The sequence below is a fragment of the Cyprinodon tularosa genome, unplaced genomic scaffold, assembly GCF_016077235.1.
Source record: "Cyprinodon tularosa strain WSP-4 unplaced genomic scaffold, ASM1607723v1 ctg377, whole genome shotgun sequence".
NCBI lineage: Eukaryota > Metazoa > Chordata > Actinopteri > Cyprinodontiformes > Cyprinodontidae > Cyprinodon > Cyprinodon tularosa.
The window spans coordinates 270,844-292,064 of record NW_024039093.1 but is presented as its reverse complement, the minus strand read 5'-3'; the positions used below and the strand labels follow the sequence as shown (position 1 = coordinate 292,064).

General features: G+C 40.9%; 1 protein-coding gene across 3 annotated transcripts; it reads right to left on the bottom strand.

The window, feature by feature from the left end:
• Positions 1-893: 893 nt before the first annotated feature.
• On the bottom strand, positions 894-19,183 carry tefa (TEF transcription factor, PAR bZIP family member a). Of its 3 annotated transcripts, none has more exons than XM_038296768.1 (5): positions 18,955-19,181; positions 6,266-6,649; positions 5,607-5,827; positions 4,129-4,340; positions 894-2,147 (listed from the first exon to the last, which is right to left on the bottom strand). In XM_038296768.1, exons 1-5 carry the CDS (start codon positions 19,028-19,030, stop codon positions 2,126-2,128), a joined length of 915 nt encoding a protein of 304 aa, XP_038152696.1. In that variant the 5' UTR covers positions 19,031-19,181; the 3' UTR covers positions 894-2,125. The 3 variants fall into 3 exon arrangements, with proteins under 3 accessions (XP_038152696.1, XP_038152695.1, XP_038152697.1); XM_038296767.1 differs by lacking the exon at positions 18,955-19,181 and adding an exon at positions 8,968-9,282; XM_038296769.1 differs by lacking the exon at positions 894-2,147 and having other exon boundaries at positions 3,595-4,340; positions 18,955-19,183.
• Positions 19,184-21,221: the final 2,038 nt, after the last annotated feature.

Below are 21,221 nucleotides of genomic sequence, written 5' to 3'. Positions count from 1 at the left end.
CACAGAAAACTGACTAAACTCTGATAGATCATTAAATAAAACGTGACCAGAGACAGAGGACACTGCTGCTGAGCAGCTTAGCTTTTAGAGAATGTTGCTATGGTAACAGACAGCGAGACAGAAAACCCGGTTTCCCTGATTTCAGGTTTGAAAAAAACAATTTTCAGCAAACATGCTGTGAAACTTTGGGGAACTGGAGGTTTCCAAAAACTTTCCAGGACATTGAAGAATTTTCAACAAATTAAAGGACCCATGAGAACTCAGTCACTAGGTTAGAAACTTTTTTTTTTTTGGCTTATATTTCCCAGACAAAGGACAGAGGTGGATAATCCAGGTCCAGAAAGTAAAAAGTCTGTAGAGAGATTATTTCCAGTTCCACACAGATTAATCACCTGGTTAAATGAAAAGGAAGAAGGAAAACATGACAGGCCTTTTACTCTCTGGAGCTGGATCATCCATCATCCACCTCTGACCAAAAATATCCTTTTCTTTTTGCATAAGTTTAGTTTTTTTCTTTTAAACCTTAAACTAAGGAAGAAGAAAAAAAATCTAATGAGTTTTCTATGTTCCATTTCCCTTTGGGAATTAACAGAATTGATTTTGTATTGAATGTTGCTTTGAAAATGACAAATTATTTAAAGTAGATTTTAATCAATATTGAATTTCAATAAAAAAAAAAAAAAAGGTGATATAAAGTTGCAACTGAATAAAAAAAAAATGGGTCTTCTAACTGTGGAGGCTGCAGACACCTGCTGCTTAAATATAATTTAAAGTACAGAGAAACAAACAAAAGCCCCATACTCGTGTCAACAAGGCTTTAATTTTGCATAATATATACATACAAACAAACACAGGACAGGTTTACACTCAAAATGCCATTAAGGTCGTTTTTATTTTTTTTAAAGAAATACAAAAAGACGTAACCAGGAAGTTAGGAATTTGACCTGTTTTAAAGAAAAAGGCAGATGCTGCCTCTTTTACAGAAAAAGACTCTATAGAAAATAATAAAATAAAAAAGTCTGAAAGCCCATTATTGTTTATCAGAAAACCCCCCAAAAAAGTGATTAAAAAAAAGACCCTTGAAAATAATGCTGCGTATGACTGATAAATGTGGAGTTTATATGGAATATTTCCCTATTATGAATTTTAAATAAATTGATTTTTATCTAAAATATGATTTTAATTACATTCTTCACATTTCAACTAAAAGAAAAGGAATTGAACTAATCTGATCGATCAAACCACGGGTGGATGGAAGCACAGCATCTTAATAAAGAAGCAAAACACCTCTTTCCCTTTTTATGGGCGGAAAGTGGGTGAACCTGAGGGAGGGTGAGATCCGGGCTGTAAACTGCTAGACTGAGGGCTGCATTGAAATGGCTTTAGACGTCCAAGACACTTTGGATTTACAGGCCAAATCACAGAGAGACCTTTCAGCTGATGGAGCTCATTCCCTCTAACATGTATGGACAGAAACCTAACATCGGTGAATATATAGTTTATACATTTTTTCCCCTCAAACCTGCTACAGAGTCGACACATTAACGCAGGAAGCAGATGAGTTAAAACGGACATCCTGCAGACGCCCAGAAACAGACGAACAGAGCACTTCGTCTCCGGAGTGATGATGCACAGCTTTTCTTTTTTTATATATTTTTTTTTGCTGTGTCACTGAAATCCCCTGAAGCTTTATTACTGGAAGAGTCACAGTCAGATTGATCTAAAGATGAGCCCAGATCCTCAGAACAATCTGGTCTCTGAGAAATCTAACCTAATCTAAACCAGGGCATCGACTGCCAAAACTTCAAAGGATGCACTTAAAAACCTAAAAGTCACGATATGATCTCTTTCAGGCTACAATCGTACAAAACAAAATAACATAATAGTAATAAGAGCACCCCTACAACAAAGGAGCGCTAAAGAAGCACTTATCCACCTACATTCAACTCATCCATTAAAGGTGGAAACAAATAAAAAAAAAAAAGATGATATCTTAACAATTTACATCTCCATGGCAATGTCACATCCTGCCTTCGACGTCATGGGATCGATTCTTGCGTGCCACAGCCAGCGCTTTGATTTATTGATTCATCAGAGTAAAATAAATGAATAAATCAAGTGATGTCTACTCGTCATCTGGCACCGCACTTGAAAGAGAAGAGAACAGGGATGAATGAGAGGGAAAAACAAAGATGGTGGCAAAAATCAAACAGCAGTTTGCTTTGGGGTTCAGAGCGCCACCTACTGGATGAAGTAATGTTTTACCAGCTGGAATCCTGTTAAATTAAAAAAAGTTTTGCTACGTTCAGACCGCACGCACTGGAAGCAGCAAAGAAGCTTCTGCTGCTTCATTTTTGGTGCAAATTAAGGTCAGACGTCCAGTAAAGTGTGTCCAGATGCGTCTGATGTTCCTGTGTTAGATGGCAGAGAGCAGCTTTGCTACATTTGCTGTGATCAGTGGGTAAAAAGTAGTTTATATACATCTTGAAGTGAGGAAGTCCACCTTAAAACATGGTCTGTGCAGTCAGAGAAATAATATTTGAATGCAGGATGGTAATCCGGATGAACTGTCAAAGCCACTCAGACCCCCATATACCGGCGGAGAGCTGTTACTGGGAATCCCGTTCAGCCTCTGGCCTGGTCTGTTCGCGGTGGCTGGAGGCGTTTTTCACATAATCCAAACTGCAGCCACCAGAATAATAAAATCTAACATATTTTGCTGGCAGGTTTCTACATTTTAAGTTAATTTAGGCGTTAAACTGTTTCAGAGGAGTGATCATAGCGCTCTGCATCAGCAGTACTGTGTCCGTCTCCCTGCCAGCTCCCAGATCAGCTTCCAGATTGGTTGATGTGGCGCGTGCAGCAGCAAAAGTTAAAATTTTTCCAACTCCAGCAGCTGCTGCTTTCAAAGAGCGTCAGAAGCTCATGACGCTGTGCTCCTGGTGCTCAAAACATGCTGTAGGAACTTTTGCTGCACCTTGATCCACTTCAACCAATGACTTTGCATGTAAACCTGCTGCTTCTGCTGCCTCTAGCGCGAGCGGTCTTAACGTAGCATAAGTCCGTTTATTATGACCTAAAAAGTGATTCAATCATCAGTTCGTTTACAGTCTCAACCAGATGTCAAGATTTTTAAATACTCAAAAAAAAAAGGCAACTTGTCAGGTCTTTTTGCCAGTTTATGTGAACAAAATCAAACCAATTTCCCACATGCACCCCTGAGCTTTCCTTTGAATCTATTGTGCAGCTCCACAACACAAAACATGGGCCAGAATGCAGCTTTTAATCCAAATTATACAACCATACACACCAATTTGCTTCATTTTACTACAATAAGCAGCAAATAATCCCTTGATGCCTTAAATATATCTTACAAAACATTAAAACCTACATTTTCACTGATGTTTTGTCGTCTTTTGTACAAATAACAAAGCAGAATAAAAACTTTCTAACTTTAACTGTAGTTTTCAAGTCCTTATTACAGAGTTTTATACTTTATTGAGAGAATCTTGTTGCATTATTGTTGCAGCAAAGAAGCAATTTTGTTAACTGAAATAAAAAAAAATAATAATTAAATAAATTAAATTTCAGTAGGCTTTAGTCAGGCTATCTGCAAGAGTAGCCTGCCCAAACTACCTCTGGTTTTCTGTAACGCGCTGTGTGGAAGCCCTCTTTCAGCTAGCTGTGTGCAGAAACGGGTGGGGGAGGGACCATGCTGCTATTGAAAATGCTTACTGGCAGGATTGGTGTGATGAAAACCTAAGGCTTTAGCTTCAATGCTTCACACAGGATTGGTTGGTTCGACCTGAACTTCGCAATGATGCGTATGCGAAATATTAGCTGCAGAGGGTTCATGTGTGAAAATGGCAAAACAAGCTTAACCAGAGAATCACTCAAGTGCCGAAAGAAAAATTTCCCTCTCATATATTGCCGGAAATTTAAAATCTGTTAACTGAGGTCACCCTCTACGTCCTGCAGGGTTCTGACCCCCGCCCCGTGTTTAACTCAACAGAAATGAGATGAAAGAAAAGTCTTTCAGCAGTATGGATGTTTTTGGCATCTGCCTCCATCAGGATTCTGTCTATGCCTCCCAGTGGATAGATAATCGGACCGTTCTGGATCCCTTACATTGGTCCGTATTTGGCTTCGTAGCGACCCACGACGTTCTTGTATCGGCCGCACTCCTTCCGCAGTTCGGCGACCTCCTGCCGCAGCGCAGAGTTCTCACGCTCCAGGAAAGCGGCTCTGACTGTGATCTGGTTCTCCTTTAATCTGCGAGCGTCTCGTGACCGTTTGGCAGCCATGTTGTTCTTCTTTCTCCTCTGCCAGTACTTGTCGTCCTGGAAAAAATAAAGCGAGAGGAGAAAACGAATTAGAGGAGAGTCTGGCATGTAATCAGAGCGTATCAGATTAGATCTGATTCTGTCTGGAAGTAGGATGGCAGACAGCCAGTCTCCTTTCTGGTTCTAAACAAAGATCTGTTTTCTCTGGGGGACTGAGGACAAAAATGTCAATGGCTGGAAACTGCTGAGTCACAGTGAGTCAGGGGACTCCACTTCATAGGGCTAACAAGTTAGAAAAGCCCTGACTAATCTAATCAACACTTGAGTGAGAATATTTAACTTTGAAAGCATCGTTGTAGGAATCTTTGAGCCAAAAATGTCAGTTTGGTTCTAAAGTTTGGTCATCGAGGAGTTTTACAGGAAAAAGCTGCTCCATGTCTGAGCAAATCCAAACTCAGGTTTTGCTGTTTTGAAGAAAAAATTAGCCAATGCAGCAAAAAGTGAAAGTTGTCTTTTTTTCTTTTTTATTGACACTTTTTCACATGTTTTTGGCAATATCGGAGTTTAAACCATATTTTGGGGAACAGATGATCAAACCAGTTCTCTGGAAATCTTCAATAATTGTTGTTGATTGCAGATGTGTCTAGTAGTTCCCATTGATTTTGCTTGTAAAGCCGGGAGAATGGCGCTAGGCTTACCGCACCGTGATGTCACGGCCGCAAGATGGCAGGAGGGAGGGGCTACTATATTTGGGCAAAAGTTGTGACGAAAAATATATTGTTTTTATTCTTTCACTGATTAACGCTAAATTGATTAAATTTAACATATTTGTATTAGTTTAGGTATAGATGATTACCCATTGATTATTCATTGCTGACCGTGCTTTTCCTTTAATACTTAAAGTGAGGATTTAAAAGGCGAATTAACTACAGCTACTTAGGCAGAGGTTTAAACCAGATGTGATAGTTTTGCAGCTTTCTGGAAAGTTCAGCGTTAAAGCAATGCTGTGTTACTTTCAGCCAGTAGGGGTGCTAGATCTATTCCTTTCAGGTTTGGCCTCATTTGAAGCAGCTGTTAACACTAAAAGGACCGGTCTTCCTCTAGATTCTGACAGCATACCAGTTTGGACCTCAGATTTAGGAGTCATGGGGCTAAAATGTTAGTTATTACACAGTAAACTTTCTTAAAAGGCTGAAGGAATCAGAATCCACTTATCTGCAGGTCAGACTGTTTAACAGCACAGATTGGAAAGTTGCCTTAAAGGCGTGATCTAAAGCAGCAATGAGTTGAACCCAACCAGCTTCATCTCCGCCCCGTTCTTACCTTCTGTTCTTCAGGGACAAACACTTTCTTGGCCTTTTTGATCATAGGCTGAGGCTTCAGCTCCTCCTCGCTGAACTTGTGTTTGCGCGGGTCGAACAGTTCGCCTCCGGGGACGCTGGACAGGACCAGGTCTGTGGGGTCCGGCTCGTAGTTCACGTCGACTTCGATCTCGTCTGGGTCTATGGGGTCGGGGGTCGCCCTTTCCTGCGAGGTGGTCACCTCTAAGCACAGGCGGGAAAATATCCAAAGGTTACATATCAGACGGCTGCAGGGTGAGTTGATAAAAAACTATTCAACCAAACTGACAATTTAAAGTAACCTAAACTGAAACAGATCTTTATTCCCCATAATAATCCTGCTGTAAACTCCACCGTTCAGTAGAGTCTGATGCTGCCACCCAGCCAACTATTTTCCACTCTATTGTCAATGCAGTGTTTAAAGAGCAGGCATCTCAAAGCATTTCTATTTTATGCATCTATGAACACACCAAATTATTACTAAGATTTTTAAGCTCAAAGTTACACCAGTGTACATAAAATAAGTGAAAAAAAGAAAAAAAAAAAGTGAAATGTAAGCCAGCAAATTCAACCTAATGAGCTTGTTTAGGGATAATATTGCCTCACTTTACTTTAAAAGTCTCTGCACTGTTTCCTGCTCACCTGTGCTGACATCACACGTAACGTCCGAATCACTCTTTGTGATGATCACCACTTCCTCCTCACACCTTTCCAGCTCTGGAATAGGCAGCAGGGTGACGGGAGCGCCACCAGCTGGCTTGGTCTGTGCAGAGCTCTTTACTTTCTCGGTTTTGGCAGCGTTTACTGCTGGGCTTTCCTTTAGGGAGGCGTCGTCAGTTGATATCGGGATCCCGTTCTCCATGAGGAACTCCTCCAGGTCCATGTACTCCAAATGGAAGCTCTCACCATCGTAGGGAATGGTTTTCTCCCAGATGGCGGGGGTCAGAGCGGCTGAAGGACCCATGTCGCTTCCTCCTCCTGCCAGGTCGGCGTTACCTCCGAGACCAAGCTTCTCCTTATCTGTGTCTGAAAGGAGAACATGTGGTTAACTACACTGTAAATACACACAAATAAATAAATTAAAAGTTTCTAAACCACTAAAATTTACCATCGTATTATTAATGTAAATTAATTTCTCTTATCAGTGCAAGAAAGGCTCCTTCAGGTTTGCCTCTAGGCGGATGAGAAGAATAATCCCCCATAGATCAGACGATCACACCGACAAGCGCTCAGGTTAACTTTTTCAAAATAAACTACCTTTGTACTATACCAAAAACATTACAGTCCTAAAAGATGGAGCCGTTTAATGCTTGTGCCAATCGGAGAAAGCATATAGACACCAGACAGGTGGGAGTCATCAAAAACAGCTCAAAGTATCACCATACAGCAGTAACTTTAACCAGTGGCAGCTCTGTCATTAATAAAGCCCCATTAGCACAGATAAAGCTTTCTTTGATGACGACCGATAAAATGCCGCCAGTCAATCAACCCTGGAGGCTCAACAGTCAGAGTTATTCATCATGAAGGCATCTCAGAAATGGGAACGAGTTTATAATGACGCTAAATGTTGTCCGGGGGGGGGGGGGGGGGGGGTCTATGCAATTCATGTACGCCTTACCGAAAAGTATTCAGAGAGTGGAACCCAGCTAATTCTGTTTACATGAAATAGGAGTCCTGGTCATTGTAAAAGTTAACAGTTAAGAACAACAGGTAACAGTCGTTACTTCAGTGCCCTAGGCAAAGACAGGCAGGGGGCCTCTGAATTTAGAAGACAACACATAAAACAGAGCCATTCTACAGATAGAGAAATGTTAATAGAATAGACATCCATTATCTGTTCTAGGTTGTGTCCCTATCTTCTTGTCCCTTTTCTTCTTGTTTTCCTCTCTATGTTTTGTACTCAGCTGACTTTTCATGCTGTCTCTAAAGGAATGAAAGATTTTTTCCAAGCACTAAGCTCACTTAGCTGATTGCAACGACTGAAAAAAAAAAATCGCAGTGTATGCCCGGCTTTAATGTGTTTCCCAAAAGGCGACGGCCAAAGTAAATAACCCAGTCCTTCTTTTCACTCTAGACAAGCCATGATCTGCTTATCTGTTCTCCATTTTTCATTTGGATGAAATAATAGCTGCATGAATCATGACAGCAGACAAGATAGAGGAGAGCAGGAGGCGGGGTTACCAATCTACTTGCTCTGGAGAGCAGAGTTTGCTGCTTTTAGATGTGGCACCAAAGTCTCCAGTAGCAGAAAAAAGTCACTAGATTTGGCGCTAGGAGCTTTTTTGAAATCAAAGTGCTAGAGGGGTCTGAAAAGGCGCTAAATATAGCAACTAAAGTGCAAAGTTGGCAACACTTCTCTTCAATGGTTTTCTGCTGTCTGTTTGGACCTTTCTGAACAATATGTTCACAAATAAGGAATAGTTGTATTAACCATACTTGTGAACAGAAATTTATGAGGCCCCCAGGAACTGGGGACCCTGGGCAACTGCCTAATATTGCCTAATGGTAAATCCCCCCTGCCCATAATATCATTATTTAAAAAAGTTTTCTAGAAAACCTCACGTCCATTTGTATAAATCTGAAATGTTTTAAGCTTGACCATGACCAGGATGACTGAGAATCTTTAGATGCCTCAGGTGACTCTGTGCTTCATTATATCGCTGGTACACCCCTGGAACATGTCGTCCTGGGCAGAAGCCCATATTCCCCAATACATATAAAAAAATAGCAAACATTATTTAAAACCAAAGCTTAAAACGTTTACTTTTATGTTTTAGTAGGAGAAGAAGCCATCAGGCATCCAGTAAGGAGCCCCCACCCCATCAAAGGACCTCAAATACCCCGCTTCCCAAACATTACAGGACGTCCCAGCTCCTCATCCACCGCAGCCTTTCACCATGAGGAGCCTAGCACCAATAACAGCAGGCCTTCAGGATGCCTCTGGACTCCATGTCCTCTATGGCTCCGCAGGTCGCATTGAACAAAACAACGCCAGGGGCAAATCTCGCGAGATAACGAAATAAAACACAAATACCAGAAATCTGAAGGTTCTGTCAAACCTGTCATCTAAAAAGGCTTTAAAAAAATGTTTGCGTCAGCTTAACCACATTTGGTTCACGGGGCGGGACCTGGAAACATCTAGAGCACAGAGAGGAACACGGAGGCCCCGCTTTGCACTGGAGGTTTAGATCCTCCTAATTAAAGCTAAAAAAGATAAAATAATAGCATCTAATCGCGTTATCGCTGCTTTTCCTCTTCAATTGTCTGAGTTCTCTCTCTCTCTTTTTTTTTTTTTTTTTTTTTTTTTTTTTTGACAGATTCTCTCCTCCTGTTCCTTTTCTTACCGTCATCTCCGTCCAGAATGTTCGGCGGAGGCATTTCCATGATTTTCTTCAGAACCACCGGGAACGAGCTGGGAGGCTCTCCAGCCGCCTCCAGCTTGATGTGAATCGGTTCCACCGACATGTTTACTTCTCCCTTGTTGTTCACGACTAAGGAAGCAAAGCGCGCGGACTCTCTGCGGGCTCCAGTAAAGCTGCTGCACGATTATTTATTCTAACTTATCGGCTAATTAAAATCCCGGAAAGTCGCACAAACAACAGATCGAACAGAGCTCGCTTCTTTAATCCCACTTCCTCTAAAAAAAAACTGAAATGGGTTTTCAGGTTTTGCTGTTCGGATGAAACTACGCCTTCTAATTAAAAATGGCCGCGTCTATTCGATTCGATTGGCGCGCGGGAGCCCTTCTCATTAATGTTGGCATAGATGAGAGGGTGGGCGGGTCTCCAAGGCAGCAGCTGCACTCTCATTGGTTTACCGTGTTATATATGTTTCACTGAACTCAGAAAAAAACAAAAAGACTCGCCACAAAAAGTTTTTTTTCCATCAAAACATGCCGCATTTTAAAAATTAAACCCAATCTAATTAATAATTGATTCATGCACATTTTAAACAAACCTATTAGTCTGTAGGTACTGTTATTTATATTTGAAAGGTCAATTCTTTTTAAAATTTAATTTCACAAATACATTCAAAGCATGAAAGGCAGCAAAGATCTGAACTAAAACATGTTGCGCACACATTAAAAACATATCGGTGCATTTTAAGTATGCAGCAGTGCTCACGTGGGGACGCACGTGCATGCCGCGCTTACATATCGTCTTGCAGCTCAGTATCTTTCGCTCCTATGCATGGGGTGTGCTAAAAGGGCGGCCGCGGTGTTTGACATGCCTGTGCATCACCTTCAGGTGTCAATTTCCCCTAGCGGAGCTGAGCAGACACAAGGGCAAAGGATCCGCACACCCTGTCCAGAGGCCATACGGGACATATAATTAACAGGACTGGGTTACTGAGATGATTATAAACATGCAGTAATGCCTGTAAGCTGTTTTGCCCTTTGCATTTATTTCCAATTGAAAGCACCAACACAAATAATTTGCGTAGTACTTGATCTGATAAACACATACAGCTTTTCTTTTGTTAAGAAAATGTTTCGTGTTAATCGGTTTTATCAGACAAAATGAACTTGTATGAGAAGGCTAAAATATCGAAATATAGAAACATCTTGCCCCATATAAATAAACGGATTAGAACTAACCAATCTATAGCTATGGAAAGGGCTGCTTCTAAAGTACTCTGGCATTAAGCAGCTAGATAAATAGAAAACTGTACACCACAACTGCTCAAGTTTTGTCGCAGTGTAGCGTGGAAATGTCCTTTTTACCATTTCTATTTGTGTCTGGTGCATAACAGGAGAGGAGCTTCAGGTGGGGGTATGGCCACCCCCATCAGGGGATTAAAGCCTCTTTCCCACTGAAATTGTTGGGTTAACATGGGTTATTCAAACCTCCGTCGACCTGCTTACAATCGGCATATGGCTCCCTTTATATCGGCAAAAATAAAATAAAAACACTGATCTGACTCAGGGGCAGATTCAGGAAATTTGGGGCCCTAGGCAAAGACATGCGGGGGCCCCTCTGAATTGAGAAGACAACACATAAAACAGACCCATTATACTGATACAGAATTTTTTTTTTTATAGAATAGACATCCATTATTTGTTCTAGGTTTTGTCCCTTTTCTTCTTGTTTTCCTCTCTATGTTTTGTACTCAGCTGACTTTTCATGCTGTCTCAAAAGGAATGAAAGTTTTTTTCCAAGCACTAAGCTCACTTAGCTGATTGCTCCTTCCTGTGTTTCCAGAAAGGCGACAGCGAAAGTAAATAACAGTCCTTTTCAACTGTAGACAACCCATGATCTTCTGCTTATCTATTCTCCATTTTTCACTTCTCGCTGAGACACACTTATTATAAGCGTTCTGGTGGCATTTTCGCAAAAGGATTTTATCAGAAACAATTAGTGTGCACAAATAAGGAATAGTTGTACACTGTAAAAACGACAACTCAAAATTGTTCACCTTACTAAGATTTTTGCATTCACTGACAATAAAATTGCCAGTTGGAACTTGTACTGTCTGTTGTGAGCCAGTTGAACTCACTTTCATAAGTTTCTGATGAAAAGTTCATCTTATTCAATAAATTAAAGCTGAAGTCTGTAAGTTTTTAAAATCACTTTTTTGTCATATTGGCTAAAACTGTCCCTATGCCCAGACAGCAGTACATGTGATATGTAACCTGTGAAAGAAACTGCTTCAATTGGTCCCGCCTACTGCCTGTATTTCAATCTGGAAAGAATATTTCGGGACGAGTCAAAACAACCAATCACAGCCAGAGGAGCGTCTGATGGAGTGTCAATCACAGCTCACACATGCTGAATCCCGCCCCCTTCCTCTCACCGCTGAACCAGCCGCAGTCAGGAGGACGTGCGTGGAAGTCATGGCGGAGCGACAGCCACCAGCGAAAGAGAAACTGCCCTTACTGCCCCTGCCGACAACTGCTTACACAGCAAAGACTTCAAAAAAGAAGATGTCAATGGAAGAGCTGCTGCGTACACTGCTTGGACGCTTCTGGTCGCATGCGGTAGCCGCGCAGATACTGTGAGAGGGGTGGAGCTTGGAGGTGAGCACTTTTTCGTTTTTACAGTGTATTATCTATACCCAGGAACCTGGGGCCCTAGGCAACTGCCTAGTATTGCCTAATGGTAAATCCCCCCCTGATCTGACTTGACATAAGATCTGAATGAATTTAATATTCTTATTGAATACTTTGTTCTGTACAAAGTTGAATGTGCCGATAAAAAAATAAATAAATCACACAAACATCATTGGAAATCCAATTTATTAACCAATGCAGGCCTCGATTTGGATTCACACAAAAATACAGTGGAAAATTACAGTACAGGCTGATCCAACGTTGATGTCATGTCCTCAGTATTGCTTGTTGCCTCCACATGCCTGAATGACCACCCTACAACACCTGGACATGCTCCTGATGAGGTGGTGGACGGTCTCCTGAGAGATCTGCTCCATATTCACCAACTCCTTGACAATCTGTGGGTCAACGTGACTAATGGACGTATCGAGACATGAAGTCGGATTCAGGTCTGAAGAATGGCTGACCAGTCCATATCTTCAATGCCTTAGGAACTGCTTCACCCACATGAGGTCTGGCATTGTCCTGCATTGGGAGGAACCCAGGGCCAACCGCATCAGCATATGGTCTCACGAGGGGTCTGAGGATTTAATCTTGTCACCTAATGGCAGTCATGCTACCTCTGGTGAGCTCATGGAGGGCTGTGCATCCGTCCAAAAAAATGCCACACCACACCATTACTGACCCAGTCCCAAAACTGGTCATGCTGAAGGATGTTGCAGGCAGCAGATTGCTCTTCAAGGTGTCTCCAGGCTCTGTCATATCTGTCACAGGTGCTCCTGTAGCACAGGGCGCCAGTGGCGAATTTGCCTTCATATCATCCGGAGTCGGTTTCCAAGCGTTTGTGCAGACAAATGCACATTTGTGGTCTGTAGGATGTCATTTTGCAGAGCTCTGGCAGTGCTCCTCCTGTTCCTCCTCGCACAAAGGCGGAGGTAGTGTTCCTGCTGCTGGGCTGTTGCCCTCCTCTATATATTTTTCATTGGCCTGTATCCTTGTAGCACATCCAGCTTCTGGACACTACGCTGACAGACACAGCTAACCTTCTTGCCACAGCTGGCATTGATTTGCCATCCTGGATGAGCTGCACTATCTGAGCCCCTTGTGTGGGTTGTAGCATCTGTCTCATGTTACCTCCAGTGTGAAAGCACCGCCAACAATCAAAAATGACCAAAGCATCAACCAGAAAGCATTGGTGGTCTGTAGTCCCCACCTGCAGAACCACTTTATGGATTGTGTCTTGCTAATTATTTTCATCTGCTGACATCATTTTCATTTGCACAACAGCGGGTGAATTTAATATACAATCAATTTTGCTTCCCAAGTGGACAGTTTGATTTCTCAGAAGTTTGATTTGATCGATCGTTATTTGTTGTTTTATATGTTCCCTTTATTTTTATATAAATGTTGAACTGATTATTATTATTATTATAATATATATATATATATATATATATATATATATACATACATACACACACACACATACATACACACACACACACACCTCATCTAAATGTCTGCTGTATCCAAATGTGGAAGACATTTAGATGAGTATTTTAGTTCATGTATGTGCCGTGTGAATGTATGGTTGGTATGTGTTTAACCAGCATGAGACTAACCCCAAACAGGCATGCAACCCCGGGGTAATAGGGGCTCATTTATCCTCTATGCACCAAGAAGACACGTGTCCGTCTGTAAACGTACAATCTGTGCTAACAAATCTTGAAGGTCACAAGCTTGCTTAAGGCTATGTATGTGTGTATCCATGTATGCATGTATAAATAAAACAAATGCTGACACATGTTGGATGTTCTGAGGCAGTGATGACAATTGCTCTAATGTCAGGCTTTATCGGGGAAGTTTACGATTCGAGACGACCTCTGCATAAGAGTGCACCACTTTAACTTTTTCGTTGTGTTTTTTCCCATTTTGTTTAGCTTATCTGACAAGCGTTTATCATCTCTTATAATAGCTTCAAAATAGGAGTTCTGGATTAATTTGGGATGGTAGGTTCACCTGTCAGAAAAGCACCTTTAAACAGAGCCAGCGGAAAGGCAAACCTCAGGAAATGGTCTTTTATAGTTTTGTCTCTTTAGCTTATTTTTGACAGTTTCAAGTTTAATAATATGATTTTTTTAAAATAACCTTCATAACATATTTAGCAAAGTATGACACAAAAATACATAAAAATTAATTGGTTTAAACACAAACCTTAAAAAGTTAACTTCTCAGTTTTCTGTTATCATTTAAAACGGCACATAAAAAAACGTGAAGCATGCAGATGGATTCTTGGTAAAGATGTGTTGGTGAACTTTAAAGATGGAAAACAAAAATACTTCTAAAAATCAGTGACCGTAGATCGACAAGGTGTATGTCTAGACTCATTTTCTGGAAAATGGTCGACCAAATCAGCTGATGTGAAGGAAGCGGACTGAGGGAGGATCCACAGAATGTGGTGTGCTCGGGGAAAAAATGCTGATCAGCATAAACTCTACACACGAATGGGTTGGTGTTTAGGAACCAAATACTGACACTTTTTATTCTACTAAGGTTCACCCTTTGAATAACTGCTGCTCTCCCGCCGTTTGTTTACTGGGTAAACAGTTAGGCAGATGACGCAATCAACCTGGGACGCCATTTTAACCTTTACATTTTTGTATTACAGCTCGCCTTTATCTCACAATGCTGGCCACGGCTTGACCAATGATCAGCAGCTTTCTGACCAACAGCAGCAGCTGGCGGGACTGGGGACCATCAGCACCAATAGTTCATAGGAACCTCCTTTCACTGAAACGGAGACACTCCTCACATAGGGTCTTTTTAATTGGTACCCACTGGGCAGGGTCATCCTAGCGAGGCGACCCCAGCGTCAACCGAGGACTTTATGCACATTTTAAAGATTCTATTCAGACTCGTAGCAAAAGAAAAGGTTGCAGAGATTAAGCCCTCTAGATACGTACAGGAATAAAAGTTTTTTTTTCCCACTGAAAATAGTGGCTTAAGTGCTTAAGCCGGGCATACACTGTAGGATTTTTTTCAATTGCTTCATGCAGCTACAGTGCGAGTTCACAGTTCACGATGTTTGTTCTCACACTGTTCGGCCCGACGCTCAGATGCGATCTACCTGCTCACACTGTATGTCTAAAAACCATGTCGGACTCAGCTCTGCGGTGAGATGGCGCTACTATGACTCGTCTATCCGGAAAAAAAAAACGAGTAGAAGAGGAATACGAAGCTCACTAGAGTGAAACGCGCTGCATTGGCAATTTGTGCTGAAAGCCCTAAAAAGAACAGGTGATGACATTTGGACAAAGACATGGCTGAGTAAACATGGCTACTACTTTCTGTCAATTTTACAGAAATAACTCCATTTCACTTGCACTTTCACTCGCCATGCTTCTGTGTTTTCATCTGAGAGGAAAAAGAAGAATCCTTGTTTGCGGACTGAGCGATTTGATGACAGCAGACTGAAAATTAAACATGTTTGATTTTCTCTGGACCTCACGATTCCTGATCAGGAGGTGGCAGTGAGAAGCTGATCGCCCCTCGTTACCCACTGTACAATACACGATGCTCGATCAGGCAGAAAGTCAGCCTGATCAAAATATTCGTGCACGGCTGGAGAATAGTCTCGAAAAGGGAAAAAAAAATATATATATATATACAGGTGCTGGTCATAAAATTAGAATATCATGAAAAAGTAGATTGATTTCAGTAATTCCATTTAAAAAGTGAAACTTGTATATTATATTCATACATTACATACAAACTCATATATTTCAGATGTTTATTTTGTTTAATTTTGATGATTACAAATGACAACAAATGAAAATCTCAAATTCATCATATCAGAAAATTAGAATATTGTGAAAAGGTTCAAAATTGATGGCCCCTGGTGCCACACTCTAATCAGCTAATTAACTCAAACCACCTGCAAAAGCCTTTAAATGGTCTTTCAGTCTAGTTCTATAGGCTACACAATCATGGGGAAGACTGCTGACTTGACAGTTGTCCAAAAGACGACCATCGACACCTTGCACAAGGAGGGCAAGACACAAAAGGTCATCGCTAAAGAGGCTGGCTGTTCACAGAGCTCAGTGTCCAAGCACATTAATAGAGAGGCGAAGGGAAGGAAAAGATGTGGTCGAAAAAAGTGTACAAGCAAGAGAGATAACCGCACCCTGGAGAGGATTGTGAAACAAAACCCATTCAAAAATGTGGGGGAGATTCACAAAGAGTGGACTGCAGCTGGAGTGAGTGCTTCAAGAACCACCACACACAGACGTATGAAAGACATGGGTTTCTGCTGTCGCATTCCTTGTGTCAAGCCACTCTTGAACCACAGACAGCGTCAGAAGCGTCTTGCCTGGGCTAAAGAGAAACAGGACTGGACTGCTGGTGAGTGGTCCAAAGTCATGTTCTCTGATGAAAGTAAATTTTGCATTTCCTTTGGAAATCAAGGTCCCAGAGTGTGGAGGAAAAGAAGAGAGGCACTTCATCCACGTTGCTTGAAGTCCAGTGTAAAGTTTCCACAGTCAGTGATGGTTTGGGGTGCCATGTCATCTGCTGGTGTTGGTCCATTGTGTTTTCTGAGGTCCAGGGTCAACGCAGCCACATACCAGGAAGTTTTAGAGTACTTCATGCTTCCTGCAGCTGACCAACTTTTTGGAGATGCAGATTTCATTTTCCAACAGGACTTGGCACCTGCACACAGTGCCAAAGCTACCAGTACCTGGTTGAAGGACCATGGTATCCCTGTTCTTAATTGGCCAGCAAACTCTCCTGACCTTAACCCCATAGAAAATCTATGGGGTATTGTGAAGAAGAAGATGCAATACACCAGACCCAACAATTCAGAAGAGCTAAAAGCCACTATTAGAGCAACCTGGGCTATCATAACACCTGAGCAGTGCCACAGACTGATCGACTCCATGCCACGCCGCATTGCTGCAGTAATACAGGCCAAAGGAGGCCCAACTAAATACTGAGTGCTGTACATGCTCATACTTTTCATGTTCATACTTTTCAGTTGGCCAACATTTCTATAAATCCTTTGTTTTTATTGGTCTTCAGTAATATTCTAATTTTCTGATATGATGAATTTGAGATTTTCATTTGTTGTCATTTGTAATCATCAAAATTAAACAAAATAAACATCTGAAATATATGAGTTTGTATGTAATGTATGAATATAATATACAAGTTTCACTTTTTAAATGGAATTACTGAAATCAATCTACTTTTTCATGATATTCTAATTTTATGTCTCGTACAGTGTAAGCCCGGCTTTAAAGCGTGTTTTTCAAAGATGGGTTGACCCGCTAACAAATCGTATTTAGCTCCCTTCCCACTGTGAAAAAAAAGCTGGTCTAACCCCTCGCTGGCAGCTGCGTGTCTGGTGACGCCATCACGCTAGGTTAGAGTCAATGATTTTACCAGTGCGACAGAAACCAGGAAGGTAAACAATGGATAGTAACATGTAACAAAGCCAGGGCGTATTGATTCTCTCTATTATCTGAATCTCTCTCACCAGAACTGCTCCATGTTTATCGAAAGTAAACAGAGTTGTTGTGTTCAATGGTATCACGTAATTTAGAGGATGATATATAGCTCTGGTCTTCCCACAGCGTGCCGATCAGAGCCGAGGCGATTTAAACACAGTTCGCTTGCCAAGTAGCTTGACCAGGGGCGACATGCGTCAGTGAGCCGTTCCCACTGCCAATAAAAACAATTTTTCACAGGTTTTCGGCCAGTGGGAAAGGGGAATAAGAGAAGTCATTGAACGGTATCAAAATAAAAGATTAGATCTGCGATGGAAAGCTCAGGATGACTACTGCTAGCTTCCTACAGCGGTCAGACAACCAGTGACTACTCTTTCTAGTGAATCGTGTCCGTCTTCTGACGTGTTTTTCAGAATGACTTCATATGCCAGGAAACCACATCAAAACGGGAATAGTTTTGGTTCCAAGTACACATTACTAATGAAAGAGCCTAATAATTATGCCAAATTGGTAATTTAAAAAAAATCTGCTCAGAAAAACTCCCAGAAGAGACCACACTGTCCAAGGGGCCAACCTAAGATGTACAACCTTCATAAGAAGCTTCTGCTCTTCTTCTAATCTCGCGTCTGTTTATTCACATCCATCATTGTGATTTCTGGCTGATTCATAAAACTATAATAAATAATTAGGTCGAAGAGAGGATGATAAGAGCTGACCATCCCTCAAAACAGCTTTGGACATGTTTAGGTTAAGCAAAAGGTTAGCCAACATCTCTGCAGATCCAACATATCCTGACATAAGTTCCTGCATTTGAACCGATGAGCTGATGAATAATCCAAATGCTCACTCCTACAAACACCTCCTTCTTTTTAAGAAATGTGTATTTAAAGCTACCAAAGTAATGCTTCATCTCTGAATCATTCAGGGAGGAGGCATGCATTCGACAATCCTCTATAGATTTCTGAAGTATAGAAAATTTAAAATAGTCTAGGTAGTGGTTAGATAATGAGTTTTAATTACGAGTGCACTGAAAAAAATAATGCAACCATTTTTGGCATTCAGTTAAATCATATATAGTTACTTTAACACAGTTGTTTCATGTTAGCAGGATATAAAACGTTAAAGTTAAGTAAAATTTTTTTTTTTTTCATTGTGGAAACAGTCATCTGATGCCGATATAATTTAATGATGACCCTCTCCACACAGTGACTCAGCAAAAAATTATCAGGCTAAGCAATCAATCACTTAAAGAAAAGCAACTGATATCACAGGATCTCTTATCTGGAGAAAAGCGCTCAGGCTGAAACGTTATCTCTCATTTCAAGCAGTAAAGGGGGGAGGGGGCGTGGCACACTTACACTTACTTAAATAAATCTACTTTGGAACTTTAAAGGAGAAAAATAATCATAGTTTACACAGAATGTAAAATTTGCCAATCAAGCTTTTATTTTGTAGGGATTAACCTCACTGATCCAGAGAAATAAAACAACCAGTTTCAATGAAAACTCACTGGATCACTGGACTGACCTGATCTTCCACACCTTAAGATTTTTTTTTTTTTTTTATGCCCCCCCCACCAGGCTGGAGCTGTGGGGGGGTCAGAGTCCTGCAGCCCAGCGGGTGGTTGGAGCCCTCAGCTGACCCCAATTACACAACAAACACGCGGCTTCTCCAAATAACAAACATTTATTTTAATTCCTACTCTTTTCCTCACATATTCCCCAGTTTGATAAACTTTGCAGTATTTTTTATTCAGCTTAAATCTGTCACAGACTTACCTGAATCGTCAAAGTTTGGGAGAGTGAACGGGTGCTCAAGGAGAGCCCTGAAAATCTCCGGGATTTCTGTAGTCATGTTTATCTCCTTTTAAAATGTAAAGAAAATGTCTATAAATCAGGGTAAAAGCCCTCAGCCTGCAGGGTTTGGCAGTGGGAGGAGGCGGCGGCTCGGAGTCCCGATCCTAAACTGATCTGAACTCGATCTGCTGAAACTTTTTCCACCTCTTTTGCTCTGAACTCCGGTCAACAAGTTACTTAACTCAGTCCCGCCCCTAGCCTGCCGTTTCAACCAATCACCAGCCCGCATTGCTGAGGATATAAACGGAGCGAGCACCGATTGGCCCGCGGTGGTGTTCATCACGGCTTTGACAGCCAATCACAAAGCGCAGCTAGATTACTTAATAGAGTAAAAAAAAAAAAAAAAAAACGTGTAAACTTTGTTTGCCTTTCATGTCCCGCAATAAAGCTGGTAATTAACAGAATATGCAAAAGAAGAACAACTAATATCTTACAGATTGTTTATAAAGAGTAATCTCTAATCAAAACTGGACATGTAAATTAAGCTGCGATTGTTTTAGCTTTGTGGGGGTAACCAAGGTAACTGGGATAGTGCATGGATTAGAACACCATAGGGGCAAAAACCACTGACTAGATCAGGGGTCTGCAACCTTTCATATCCAAAGAGCCGTTTTGCCCAGAGTACGACCAAATAAAAGTTGTTTAGAGCCGCAAATAATACCATGATTTTTTCTAGAAAACCTTCTTTTTAAAAGCTTGTATAGGAAATTAGTTGTTGCCATCTCAGACAATCAATTCATCTATTTTTAATGTTAAAACATATAGTTTTCAAGCTAATTCATAGAAAAATGTCTCTGAAAATATATTTCTGGTTCTTTTAAACTCATTCTCTTCCATCTTATAAAAAACGCTAAAGCTATTGATACCGGTATATATTATAGTAAATTATTTAGCTCTTTATATACATTTTAGCCAGTATTAAGAGCCGGTGGAGAGGGTCCAAAGAGCCATATGTGGCTCCAGAGCCGCAGGTTGCAGACCCCTGGACTAGATCAACCCTTTTCAATCAAGGCTCCTGTCGGGATTATACTGATCAATGTAGTGTTGTAAAGGTCTCCATGTTTACAGGCAGAAACAGAGGTTCAAACTCCTCCAGGCTAAATTTGACTCCTACAGCTTACAGAGCGGGTTCAGACAGGGTACATACACTCAAGCTTACACCTGCAGAAATATTTGGCAGAATAATTGTCTTGTAAAAAAAAAAAAAAAAAATCAGTTTGTAGAATACGTTATCAGAATAAACAGTTGTTTCACATTAAATAAATATAAAAATAATATAGGCTACATATATTTAGCTTTATGACTTACATTCTATTTAAATTGCATTTTAAAGAAAACATTTTCTTGACTTCTCAGGGCGGGATTTCCTCTGGAGTGATGCACTTCTATTGATCAGCCTTCGATCTTCTGGAACTTTTTGAAATAAGCCGTCCTTTACACAAAAATGCACATGCACGGCCCTGTGCCCACTGTTCTGTATGACCTATAGTCAATACACACGTGCAAGGCCTCAGATTTGCATGTATCCCTTTAGTCAGGTACAAAAACAAAAAATATTTAAGGTCAGATCACCATACGCTTTAAAGATTAATTAAATAATTTTTTGGTACATGATTAATTGGATACATGGCTGTTGAGGTATTTTAAAGTATACTTTTCATGCAGAACTGAAGAGATAAATGGGTATTGGTCTGACCGGGTATGCTCATCTGACAGAACACCGCTCCTGAGAGGGAACACCGATTAAAAGCGTGCACGAGCCAGTTACTCCTCGTGCACGGTTCTGTTTAAAAGTTGCTGTTTGCATCAGTCATAAAAAAGCTTTTTTCCCACTGTCACTCACCGCCAGTAAGCTAAAATGGGGACAGGGACGTAGGACGGTCTTATGTAAACATATCACAAGAATGATTGACAATTAAGAGGACCACTTATTGAGATGATCCACCCAGAAAAAGAACATCCTCCACTATACCATATATACTACACTATAGAAAAGTGTTATGTGAAACAATGAGGTTTGTAAAAAAAAAAAAAAAAAAAGAAATCTACTTTAAAAAAAAAAATGAAAATTAGAATTTTTTTCCAAAAAAATTCAATCAAAGAAAAGATCAAAGTTACTCTCAAAACGACAATTTAATTGGAAAAGTTTTCAAACTTTCATTCCGAGTATTCCTTTTTTTAAATTTCAG